This window comes from Artemia franciscana, chromosome 12 (assembly GCF_032884065.1).
Source record: "Artemia franciscana chromosome 12, ASM3288406v1, whole genome shotgun sequence".
Classification (NCBI taxonomy): Eukaryota; Metazoa; Arthropoda; class Branchiopoda; order Anostraca; family Artemiidae; genus Artemia; species Artemia franciscana.
Genome location: NC_088874.1, coordinates 40,893,853 through 40,907,770, shown reverse-complemented (window position 1 = coordinate 40,907,770; position 13,918 = coordinate 40,893,853). Strand labels below are relative to the sequence as shown.

Below are 13,918 nucleotides of genomic sequence, written 5' to 3'. Positions count from 1 at the left end.
GAACGGCAAAGCTCTAGTTTCAGTATCTTGACATGGTTGGGATACTGCCCAAATTCATACGTACCGAAAGACCGGCCCTGTGGGATATGCACTTATAACCTGCAGTAGAGATGCCTCTATTTTTAGCAGTATCTAGACATAACCTGTGTGTCAAGTCTATCTGGATATACCAGCAAAAGATAGCTAAGCTCAAAACAAGTCAGCCAAAAATCTTTGAAACACTTGAACACGGAGGTCACAACATTGGAAGATCAGAGCGACGCTCGGCCGGGATCTCAGCAGGTCTTGTCATCGAACAAGAGTATATGCAAGCCTAAAGACATCCGGCAGTCTTACGAATTGAGGTGAGATGACAGAAAAAACAGAGAGCCGTACATCATTGTAGTTGCTCATGATACTGAAATTCTGATTCTTCTGATCAGTCGATCAAAGTCGTGTCCCAGGCATTTGAATTTCTCACCCGAAGCTAAGTTTGGTGGTACCAGTTCAGCTTTGGATATTACTGAGATAAAACAAAAGCTTGCAACAGATGTCAGCCATCTGACGCTGTTCTTCCACACCGTGCTAGGTGTGTTATGGACAAGGAAAGGACAATACCGTTCAACTGCTACTTGCCGACAAGAGTTTCAGGGACAGAGCTGCTATATTTGGTGACAAGTTTGCATCGCTTGACGATATTGCAGCAGTAGGGGAATGGGTCTTGTTACCATTTTACGGTTGCCTTGATATTTCGAACCACGTCAGAGCCAGAAAGCTAATCTCTCACGGAAAAATGAGCACTGCCACCACTTTCAGGCATCCACAAGAGCTACCATTAACTCAGACAGCACGAAACTATCACTCACTACGAGTCTACTGACAAGTTCATGTCTGGCTCAGGAGTTCAGTAAAATCTTTAAGCTTGGGATGGAACCTGCAGGATAACGAATTTCTTGCGCCAATAAAGACAGATCTCCCTGCCAATCCGTATCAGCTGCTGAAAATTATCAAATGCTCTTGTAATATTGACGGTTGTGATAGTGAAATGCTTACCTGTAGGAAAAACAGACTTGCGTTTACCGGAGACTCCCGTAATTATAATGGGAGTTCATGCAACAATTCTAAGTTTCAAGATGAATTTAGTGAAGAAGAATTGAAGTTTACTGTGATGATGACTATTCAGTTCTCATATTTACAAGAAGTGCAATTTTTATGCATTTGGTTAATAAGATAAAAGCTTTTTCTCTAAATTACAACGTACATTGTTCTAAAATGTCTAGGGCACTGAGATGTTTTTTTTTTCAATCCTGTTTATTCGTTTTGTACTTTCGAGGCTGTTTATGTACATTGCCAAAAAAACCCTGACAGAGGGTAGTAGCTGTTTTGTGAAAACATTTTCACAGTTTATTTTCTTTAAAAAATATGTTTTTGCTAATAAGTATTTTTCTTTTGGTCAGGCAATGAAATGAACACCAGAAATGAATTCAGTGTCAAAAGTTTACCGTAAAAGATGTGTGAAACCCATAGTTTACTTTTTTTAATTTTTCTCAGTTTTTTTAGATAATAAACAAAAAAAAGTAAAAAAAACAATGCAGCATCGAGCAAGAGGTTTAGATGTATGATATGTTGCTAAGCGTCCTTTTCTTGTTCCGAGGGCGAAAAAACCGTTTCTGTATCAATTGTTCCCCGGTGAAAACTTATTTTTCTCCTACAATTAACTTGAATAGATAATAGTTTATATTAGGTGTTATAGTTCGGATATATTTACGTAGATCTGAGAATAAAATTTTTCGCTCTAAACAAAAATGTTTGGTACCCTTGCTTGATAGTTAGTCGTATCTAAGTCACAGTTTGTGATTATGGGGGATTTTATTATTGATTTGAATGGTAATGACCGAGATTCTAGACAGTTCATTAACAATGTTTAGTTATTTCCTAGTTCTTGTATTTAATGTCTCCACTAGGGTAACTGAAAATAGTGCGACATTAATTGATACAATTTTTGTGAATGTGATGAAAATGTGATGTATTGTCGACCGTGAGTGATAATAAATGATACACCTGACCACCTCGGGGCTATGGTTACTTGTGAAGTAATGGGACTTAGTCCTCTTGGTTCTGGATCCACGAAAGATGGTACTTGTATTAATCAACAGTCTTTGTATAAATTTCAGAATGAACTGGAAAATATAGATTGGAGTGTCCTAGATGAGTGTAAATCTTACAGTGAAAAAAAATTAGCAAATGGTATGAGAAGATGATTTTTTTTTACTTGAAAGGACGTGTGTAAAAGTGTCTTCTGTGCAACATAAAACTAACACTCCCAGGAAACCTTGGATGACAAAAGCACTTCTGAAATCTGAGACAAAACGGCACAGCCTCTATATGGTCAGTGTTATGGTCATGATCTACGGTATCAAATGCCTTGATGATATCCAAAAAATTGAAACTTTAAGCTTGTCATCAAGCGCATCATTTATTGTAGTTGTCAGAAACTGTATTGCATGCTCTATTGAAAAAAATCTCCTAAATCCTAATTGGTCGTGTAAAACATTTGTTTTTTCCAGAAATTCATTTATTCGGATACATATTATCTTTTCGAATTTCCATGATAAAATCGCTTGGACTAAGATCGGTCTATAGTTGTTGAAATCATTTCAATCACTACCTTTATACAAAGGTACAACTCTAGCTTTCTTAAAATGGTTTAGGGAATTCCCCTTCTTTGAGACAGCGATTATCAAACAGTTCGTGGTAACGAACTGTAGTAAGGAGCGACCCGGCTCAATAGTAACCAAAACTCTAAAAAATGGAATTTTGATACCAATACCTACATCAAAAGAATCGCATTTTAATGCTGATTTTAAATATATAAGTTTCATCAAGTTTACACTTACCCATCAGAAGTTACGACCCTGAGAAAATTTGCGTTATTTTAGAAAATAGGGGGAAACGCCCCCTAGAAGTCATAGAATCTTAACAAAAATCACGCCATCAGATTCAGCGTATCAGAGAACCCTACTGTAGAAGTTTCAAGCTCCTATCTACAAAAATGTGGAATTTTGTATTTTTTGCCAGAAGGCAGATCACGGATGCGTGTTTATTTGTTTTTTGTTTTTTTTTTGTTTTTTTTTCCCCAGGGGTGATCGTATCGACCCAGTTGTCCTAGAATGTTGCAAGAGGGCTCATTCTAACGGAAATGAAAAGTTCTAGTGCCCTTTTTAAGTGACCAAAAAAATTGGAGGGCACCTAGGCCCCCTCCCACGCTAATTATTTTACCAAAGTCAACGGATCAAAATTCTGAGATAGCCATTTTATTCAGTGTAGTCGAAAAACCTTATAACTATGTCTTTGGGGACGACTTACTCCCCCACAGTCCCCATGGGAGGCGCAACAAGTTACAAACTTTGACCAATGCTTACATATAGTAATGGTTATTGGGAAGTGTACAGGCGTTTTCAGGAGTGTTTTTTTTGGTTGGGGGAGGGGTTGAGAAGAGGGGGATATGCTGGGGGAACTTTCCATCGATAATTTGTCATGGGGGAAGAAAATCTCCATGAAGGGAGCGCAGGATTTACTAGCATTATTTAAAAACACAATGAAAAAATAAATGTGAAAAAGTTCTTTCAGCTGGAAGTAAGGAACAGCATTAAAACTCAAAACAAACAGATATTATTACCCATTTGAGGGGCTCACCTCCTCCTAATACCTCGCTCTTTACGTTAAAGTATTTTTAGTAATTTCAACTATTTATTCTACGGCTTTTGTGATTCTGGGGTCATTCTTAATGAATTGGGACAAAATTTAAGCTTTAGTGTAAAGAGCGAGGATCTGACAAGGGGGCGAACCCCCTCATATATGTAATAAAAATATGAGAATACAAAAGTTCTTTACGTAAGCTAATTTATAAGTTACGTAAATCTTTTACTAATAAAAATATTCGTAAAAAATTAAAAGTTCTAGTTGCCTTTTTAATTGACCAAAAAATCGTAGGGCAACTAGGCTTCCTCCCCCACTCTTTTTTCTCAAAATCATTCGATCAAAATTATGAGAAAGCCATTTAGCCAAAAAAAAAATATGCAAATTTCGTTTTAATTATTCCTCTGCGGAGAGCCAAAATCAAAACATGCATTGATTCAAAAACGTTCAGAAATTAAATAAAAAAAACAAGTTTTTTTTAACTGAAAGTAAGGAGCGACATTAAAACTTAAAACGAACAGAAATTACTTCGTATATGAAAGGGGCTGCTTCCTCATCAACGCCCCGCTCTTTACGCTAAAGTTTTTTACTGTTTTAAAAAGAAGAATCGAGAGACACAGTCAAACTTTAGCGTAAAGAGCGGGGCGTTGATGAGGAAGCAGCCTCTTTCATATACGAAGTAATTTCTGTTCGTTTTAAGTTTTAATGTCGCTCCTTACTTTCAGTTAAAAAAACTTGTTTTTTTAACGTTTCCAACAGTAGCTTACTTAATGCAACATTATACTTATTATAAATTTATTATAAATTATTCTTTTATTTTCTTTCACTTTATTTCCTTTTAAGAAAGTTTATTTTCTTGTTAGAATCTAAAACGCATAAAATTGTTAAAGATATGGGTTCTTTCTTAAAACAAAAACACAAGATATTAAAAGGATTATTCACTAAATTGTGCAAACAAAAACAAAAGAATATTAACGTTACTATAAAATATAGATAAAATTTTGATTTTCAACTTTTAAAATACGATTTTGTGTCATTTTTGAGACTCTTTTTGCTGGAAAAATTTACCAAAATGTAAATGAGAATAAATTAAACTAACCCACACAAATCTGATGAGAGGGACAAGAAAGTACTCAAGGAGGAGTCTATCCTCCTCACTGTATCATAAATTTTTCTCAAAGCTTATAAGCTTATTATTCAAAATGTCAGTAATTTTATTTCTTATTACTGGGCTACCGAGAAAAGCCTATATTCCTGCCTATGCAAGGGGTTGGTAGCTTTTGAGATTTCAGAGCCCCCTCTTACATAGGAAACCATTAAAAATAAAAAAAAAATCTGGTTGTCAAGTATTGTTTGCTTATTTCCTCCATCTTGGATCCTCCATTGAGGAATTCATTACTCGTTTAAATGGGTCAAATGGTGCATTCAGACCTTTTAATTATGGGGTTAAAAAGTCATATTAGAGCGCAAAAGGTCACTAAAACCAAAGATTAGAAATAAAAAACAAATTATGTCCGCTAAAACTATTTTATCTAGAATTTTAGATTTGTTCATAAGATATTAATCAATAAACAGTGCAAAAAAGTGGGAAAAAAAATAAGAATCCAAAAGATTAACAAAAATTTAGGTGTACAGACCTGTGTCAAAGCAGGTGGAAGTGTAGGTTAATTTTCCTGTAACAATCTTATTTAAATAGTGAACCTAATGGTAATCCCATTAAGACTAATAGTGGCACCATAGATTTTAAAAATTTGTATCCTTTTTATCTTACGCTTGTATCGTCACCTACCACTCTTGGAAATATACTGAAGAAATTCCCCTATTTGGAAGAACTGTTCCCGATGGGGCGCACATGCCAATTCTAAAAATTTAATCTCTTCAAAGTTTTCTTCTAATCGTTTTTCTTTCCTCATTCTGCCAATGTTTCGAGTTTGCTCCGTAAAAAGAAAACATCAAGTAATTCCTTTGAAGAATCATAAATAAAAAAAGAGGTGAATCATTGATTTTAAATAGGTCAATTAAATTGAAAAAAACAGCTAAACATTTTCCTAAAAATTACCCTCTAATGTAAGAGACGAAAAGGGATGAAATTTGACTTCAACTCCTACGTCTTAATTTCTAACGATTCAAGATCACTTTGGCAGCTTTGCGAGTCCGACTCTAGCTATAAGTCAGGTGAGCCGTTAAACAAAAACGAAAGAGAACGCAAGGACTTTTTTAACATTTGTTAATGAAATTAAAAAAAAACACCTAGAGGGACGTAGCACTTTTGTTCTTTTTTATTTTGCTTTCGAAAAATAAAACAAATTAATTTTCCAAAATATTTGTGGCAAATACATACAAACTACCACCCGCTCCACACTTGGCGCCCCTGCATAAGGCCATGGGAAATACCTCTTTATTTTGGAGTATCCAAGTTCGCAGCAAAAAACAAATAAAAAGTGGAAAATATCAACAGAAAAAAGGTAATTTAAAAAAAATATTTTTAACTGTTTCTAACAAAAGGACATATTTTTCGCATGCTATAAAATCGACTTCAAAATCGATTAACCAGATTAAAAAAGTAACAAATTTACGAAACTAGTCATTTTGTCAATAGCTTTACATTTCTTTCCTAAATTAATGCTCATACATCATTTGTATCATCTTATTAAAAGAAACTTTCTATTAAAGCTATTCTATTAAGCTTTCTATTACTAGTTAAGAAACTTTCTATTCTATCGATAAAACTGTGATTTGATATTTTTGGTTTGATACTTTTTCAAAGACAAGAAACTACCAGGACATTCTGTCAGAGTTGTCACAAGCACCACATCCTATAATTTTTTAATTTTGAAAGTTTTGTAATTTTACTACAGTTTTTGTAGTTTTTTATCTATTATGGGCTGTCTTACTATCCTACTATAATATCTGTAGGGATGAATATATAATGAGTCCGGGATAATAGGCTTGAGACTGTCTGTGCAGGATTTTGACTCTTGTTGATAGAAGAGCGTCACCAAGTGTGGAAAACCACATTGTGACCAAGATTGGCCTAGGATTGCACAAAACATCTATTCAACTGGAGGTCCCAGGGACTTCTTGCTGTCTGGTTCTAAGTCGGCTTAAGTGCTTTCCGCAGACTTTAAAAGATGTGTTAGTCCTCCTCCTGCATTTGTTTTGAGACCATTGCTTTTTCTGCAGCGATAATAATTTCAATGATTGAAAGAATATGGAAATTGCAACTAGGAATGTTACAATGTTAAAAAAACAACTATCGTTAAGATACTTGCCTGACGAATTCAGACGCTTCGAACTGGGCTTATTAGGAGTTTTAAAAACTCATATCTCTGGGGTAAGAAACATGAAATTAGGTAAGATAGATTTTTTTTAATCAGGCACTAAGGACGGGTGCATAGGCAAAATATGGGGATCTAGATGAATAACGAAGGTGCTAAGTCTTGTTTAGGTTGAGAAGGTATTGGTAATATAATCTTACAATTTTTTTAATTTATAATTTATTTTTTTAATTTTTTTAATTTTTGAAAGTTTTGTAATTTTATTAGAGTTTTTGTAATTTTATCTATTTAGGCAAGTTAAGATACTTGCCTGACGAATTCAGAGATTTCGAACTGGGCTTATTAGGAGTTTTAAAAACTCATATCTCTGGGGTAAGAAACATGAAATTAGGTAATATAGAATTTTTTTTTACTCAGGCACTAAGGACGGGTGCATAGGCAAAATATGGGGATCTAGATGAATAACGAAGGTGCTAAGTCTTGTTTAGGTTGGGAAGGTATGAGTAATATAATGCTAGTCATTCATATTATGACTGAAAAGTGCAGGGCATCAGTTGTAGTAGCACTTGAACCTAGCAGGACCGACTGATGTAGACAGACAATCGACAGTAGTGACTCAGATGAACTATACTTACCCCTAAAAATAGATAGGGTCCCAGGTATACATATGGTATTTGATTAGGAGATTTTAATATCCAGGTCGGTAAAAATAGTTGATAGATGGTTTCTTAGCCTAGTTGAATTTGGTTTAGGAAACGAAAATAGTAATGGTTATAGAAAGTTGTAATTTTGTAGGTATAACAATTTAGTTATAACTAATACCCTGGGCTATTTGTTTGGTCAATGAGTTGCCCATAAGTTAACATGGCACTCTCATGTTGGTAAGACAGTCAACTTTATTGATTATGTTATTGTAAACCGACGACTGACATGATTGATAAAAGATACAAGGGCATATAGGAGCGATGTTATTAATGTTAAGTATTAAGAGTAAAAATCACCAAATAGTAGTGTCTAGGGTTAATTTAAGATGAAATTTAGGAAGGCTAGCTATCTTCCAGGAAATAATTATGTCGGTAGACTCCAGCATGAGAATATTGAGAGAAATTTTCAGGAACATTTTAATGCTAAATAGGAAAGTTTAAAATTTGACAATGTAGAAGATTGATGGAATAATTTTAGGAAAATGGTTTGTAAAGGTGCTGATAGTGTATTAGGGAAGAAATTAGAAACGCAGCTAGGAATAATAGTGAAAATTCTTTATGTTTAATAAAGAGGAGGAGGAGGCTGTACAAGAGTTATTTGATTGGTAGATCATATGAAAATTAGAGGAATGTAAAGAAAGGGTTGAAAGTATTAAAATAGAAATTAAGTTTATGTGAAGTGGAGGCCATGACTGAAATTGCCAAAGATCTGGAAGATCTAGCCAGAAGGCGTAATAGTAAAATATTTTCCGAGCATACTAATCAATTGAGAGGGAATTGAAAATCTGAACTCACCCAAGCTAAAGATAGAAACAAGGCCATGAGTTAGATAGGAACAGTATTTTTATTGGGGTAGGGGATAAGACGGGATCCACATCCGGATAGTCAGGAGTATGAAATATCCTTCAGGGGAAAGGACTGTTAAAACATTTGTAAAAAATACAAGCCTAATGTGTTTTCAAGATGTTTAAAAATTTATTTTGGGAAAGTATTTTATAATGAACACTAAATATCCCATGGAAAAAAGTAAAGGTGGCATGTGCCTGCCCTAAGTCTTCAGCAGCATATTTTTCTTGAAACAGTAAAGAAAAAAGGTATTATTTAGCAAAGACGCTACTCGGTTGATTTTAAAACATTGCACAATCATAGTAAACAGTAGATATACTACAAAAACAAACATAAAATTAAGCATTTTAAAATTTGGCTTTTTAATTTTGGCTTTTTAAAATTTGGCTTTTTAAAATACTTGGCTTTTACTAACATTGTCAGCAATGAGTTGCTGCAGACGACAGTTTTAAGCTTAAGGGTTGTAAATAAGCTTACGGGTTGTAAATAAGCTTACGGGTTGGTGATGGTAAATCAAACAGATCATAGTAACGAGGTGTACGTAAGGAGTGGCTTGGCTTATTATTAACCAAAACTCTAAAAAACGGATTTTTCATATCAATAGAAACATAAAAAAATTGACATCATGTTTATTCCAAATACTATCAAGTTTTGTGGTTCCCATCAAAGGTGTGAGCCTGAGAAAATTTTCCCGATTTTTGAAAAAGAGAGAAAACCCCCAAAAAGGCCCAAAAATTTTTAATGAAAATCACACCGTCAAATTCAGCGAAACACAGAACCCAACTTTAGAGGTTTCAAGCTCTCATGTGCTAAAATTTGGTATTTTGTATTTTTTCCCCGAAGCAAGACCACGGAGGCATCTTTATTGATTTGTTTTCCATAGGTGATCGTGTCGAATCAATGGTCCTAAACAATATCAAAAGAGGGCTCATTTGAATGGAAATTAAAAGCTACAGTGCCATTTTTAAGTAAACAAGTAGATCGGAAGGGAACTAGCACCCCTCCTATGCCCCTCGACGTTTTAAGATAGCCATTTTGTTAAAAATAGTTGAAAGATCAAATAGCAATGCCTTTGAGGATAACATGACCCCCCCCCCCCCCCGAAAAAAACCTGGAGAAATGTATTCGAGCTATGGAATTTTCCCATTGTTTGCGTTTAGTAAACAATGGTAAGCAAAAAATAGTTGAAAGGTCAAATAACAACGCCTATGGGAATAACATGACCCCCTAAAGCCCCCTATAGAAATGTATTCAAGTTATAAAAAATTTCCATTGTTTACGTCTGTTATTTGCTATTGGGAAGTATACAGACATTTTCGGAGGGGGGGGTGAATTTTATGCCAGGGGGAATTTTCACGGGGATGACTTTCCGTGGTGTAGGAAGTTTGCGGGGTGTTAACTTTCCAGGTGAAGTTTTACGCCGCGGGAATTAGCCGCAATTCCTGTATGAAATTCTTTTTATTTTTCTTATTTTCTCTTTTCTGGCTTAGTTTTATTATTCGGTGTTGTTCCGGTGACATTGTCCGGGGAAATTTTCACCGGGTTGAAATCGTCTAGAGGATCTATTTGTGGAGGGGGGATGTTCCTCAGTAGATCTTTCCATAAGGGAAATTCCCTTAGGGAAACGATCAGAAATTAAATAAAAAAAATTCCACCTGAGAGTAAAGAGCAAAAAACAAACATATGTATATATATATACATATATATATATATATATATATATATATATATATATATATATATATATATATATATATATATATATATATATATATATATATATATATATATATATATATATATATATATATATATATATATATATATATATATATATATATATATATATATATATATATATATATATATATATATATATATATATATATATATATATATATATATATATATATATATATATATATATATAGAGATATATATATATAGATATATATATATATAATATATATATATATATATATATATATATATATATATATATATATATATATATAGATATATATATATAGATATATATATATATATATATACATATATATATATATATATAGAGAGAGAGAGAGAGAGAGAGAGAGAGAGAGAGAGAGAGAGAGAGAGAGAGAGAGAGAGAGAGAGAGAGAGAGAGAGAGAGAGAGAGAGAGAGAGAGAGAGACAGACAGACAGAGAGATATATATAAAATATAAGTATATATAAATATATATTAAAATGCGAGAATTAAAACTAATATTTTTTTTAAACTTTTTAAAAACAGCCCTAGCATCCTTACTTCATGGAATTTCAACCAGGACTGATCAAACAGTTCGTGGTAACGAACTGTAGTAAGGAGCAACCCGGCTCAATGGTAACCAAAATTCTAAAAAACTGAATTTTGTTAGCAATAGCTACATCAAAAGAATTGCATTTTAATGCTGATTTTAAATATATAAGTTTAAAAAGTCAAAGTGCTTAAGAACTTACATGACGTTAATTTACATTACACTTTGGAAAACTCCAATATAGAATCACCAAAATGGAATTTCGGAGCAATTAATAAATTTTGAAAATAAATTGACGAAATTTTTGTAGAAAGCTTTTATGCTCAATCAGAGCTAGAATGTTAACCTTTGTACAGCCTTTCTAATTTTCAAATCGTTTGCCAATGACAGCTATGAGGATTGTATGGGTTTTTTCGTTATGTCAGTGTGAAAGAATACGTTTAAGTGTGAAAAGTTATACTTACCGCAGCGTCTCTTAGCTACTTAGTATAGAAAATCACGCGTGTCGTGTGAAAGCCACTTAAGAGAGAGATAGAGGGTAAGAGATGTAAAGGGGAAATAGAGAGAGAAAGAGAAAGAGAGAAGGGGAGTAAAAGTACAGAGAGAGGGAAAGCGAGAAAACTCACTTCTGCTGCCAAAGCAAGCTGTTTTTCTAATTGTTGTCGCTCCAAAGTTACTAATCTGACAACATCTTCAAGTTCTAAAAGCTGTTTAGATTTTATTACTTCACTTCGTAATTTTTCCCTTTGTAATCCTTTATTCTGCAGAGTCTTCTGGGGCTTTGTCACAACATTTTCCCTGGCCATCCGCTGAAAAAGTGTTCAATTTTAATCTGATAAAGAGATTTAAATTTGCACCTATACATATCTTCAAATCCAACTTATTTATAATGAATATTTATAATGTATAATATTTATAATGAATATATTTAAATAATATTTATTATTTATAATGCTCAAGCAAAAATAGTATTTCACTTGTTTCATTCTGAAGAGCAATAATGTAATAAAAGGTGAGTAAAGGAAAATGAAAAAAACGCAATGCTTGGAATGTATCCAAGTTTTCATCTGAAAGGTAAAGAATTACGCGGAATGTATATTTGCAGATAATGGCAGAACGTTTTTTCTGAGGCCCTATCCTTAGCCCTGGACAGGGTTACTTGGAGAAGACTTACGGCGTTGTCAACCAGTTCCCTGTAAACTGGCGACCCTGCTGAGCAAGAGCGTTAAGTCAAAGTTAACTTTTTTTAAATACCAAGTATACAAAATAAGCATGTGCCTCCCTCCCCCCTGGGATATACTATATAAAGCATTACCACAACTGAGGTAGTGTTGCCAAGCTGCCAGAATTAAGAAGTATTACCACAATTGTGGTAGTTTTGCCAAGTTACCACAATTGTGGCAGTGTTGCCAAAAATAAAAAATGAGCCTCTCTAGTTAAATCTGACAGCGCTTTTCGTCAGTAATACTTCAAACGTCAAAAATATTCTGATACCAAAATACAAGTACTCCTTAAAAAGAAAGCTACATCTTCCCAAACTGTTTGGTGCCTTATTTTTTGTAATTTTTTCTGATTTTTTGACAATTTTGCATCTAAGTTTTGTTTTTTTATTTCTCTAACAAATTTGACTGCTACCAAAATCTTTATGTCGATGTCCTTTTCAGTAAAAAAGGAATTTGTGGCTTTTCCTTGCCTTTTAAGAAAAATATAGTTGTAAAAATATAGGCTCTTCGAAACTTCATTTAAAACAATGAAATTCAGTTTTCACTGTCCCTGGTCCTTCAAAAATTGTTTTGTATATACCCCATCCCCCCCCCCCCTTTGGTAGAATTCTCAATCACCGACTAGTTGGTTTTGCTTGAAGTTACTTTTTATATCACTTTTTTTACTATATAAATAAAAAACAGGGCTCTGCCTTAGAATTTTGCGAAAATTGCCAAAGGAATTAAAATTACGCAAAGGTAGATGTCATTTCTAAGACGATATAACAATTAACAAAGGTGAGGAATGCAGGTATCAATTTGACACGTTGAGCATCCCGACTAACAACAACAAAAGAACATAAAAAAACGTAACGAATTGTTAAAATACGGTATTTAAGGATAAATTTCACTTTCAAGGGAAATTTCACTTTTTTCATATATCTTTGGTAATTGCATCCTCTAATTTGAAGTCATAGTTCTTGGATTAGAGCCAGTTTATGCAAATAGGCATAAAAAACGAATTTTAGCAGAATTTGTCTCCAGGTCAAGATCATACTGGCTACAATAGTGAACCATTCCATAGGAGCCAGGTTTCAAATATAAGAAATTGGAGAGTTGAGGGAGCCTGTAATTTAGGAGAGGGACAATTTCTCACTGAATTTCATTGCCTCTTTCAATTTTGACAAATATCTTTTCTTGGTACTGCCATTGAAAAAAAAAATAATAAATCCCTCCATATTTCATTGCCTCTTTAGATTTTGACAAATATCTTTTGGTGGTATTTTCATTGAAATTAAAAAAAAACATGTCCTTCTCCTCTATACTTTTGGAAAAAAAAAATGTTTTTGCATTTTCGTTGAAAGAAAAAATCCTTGCTCTTCCCTGTTCATTTCCGTGAATTGGCACCCTTGCTTAAAAAAAACAAAAATAGAATCGTAGCTTATCTTACTATGTCCTCTGCTTCTTCCTGCTTAGTATTCACTCTCCTTTTAATCTTTTTTTCAGGTATATCCTTGTTTGTCACCCTGGGTTCTATTTCATTGGCATGGTTTTTTTTGTTCTTAGGCGATTTTTTTGTAGGAGATATATCATTCAAAATTTTCAAAGCTGAGGAATCAGGAAGGCTAAGGTCAAATCTCTCGGGAAAGTACCATAGATGCAGTCTAATTAATCTGTCCACTGTTTTTTCCTCTTTGCATTCACTCTTGTTCCCTTCCCCCTTTTATTTATTTTTTCCCTTTTTAAGGCATATGCTATTTTGTTTGTCCCCAGGGTCCCGATCCATTAGTATATTCTTTTTTAAGAAGATGTAATATCTTAGTATGAGCCCTTCTAATTTATTCCCTCCCTTCCTGGGATTTAGTTACGTCTGGATGCAGTGTACTTTCAATTTAAATAAGCTAATTGTAATTTCCCATCTAATTGATTTGAA

At 33.7% G+C, this 13,918-nt stretch overlaps 1 protein-coding gene across 12 annotated transcripts in view; it reads right to left on the bottom strand.

Moving 5' to 3' along the window:
- The window catches only part of LOC136034132 (RIMS-binding protein 2-like), a 317,880-nt gene that overhangs the window by 255,365 nt on the left and 48,597 nt on the right, over nt 1-13,918 (bottom strand). For all 12 annotated transcript variants that reach the window (XM_065715293.1, XM_065715294.1, XM_065715292.1 and 9 more), the window contains one exon: nt 11,410-11,592. In XM_065715293.1, the coding sequence (XP_065571365.1) occupies nt 11,410-11,592 (183 nt within the window). The remainder of the gene's footprint in view (nt 1-11,409; nt 11,593-13,918) is intronic.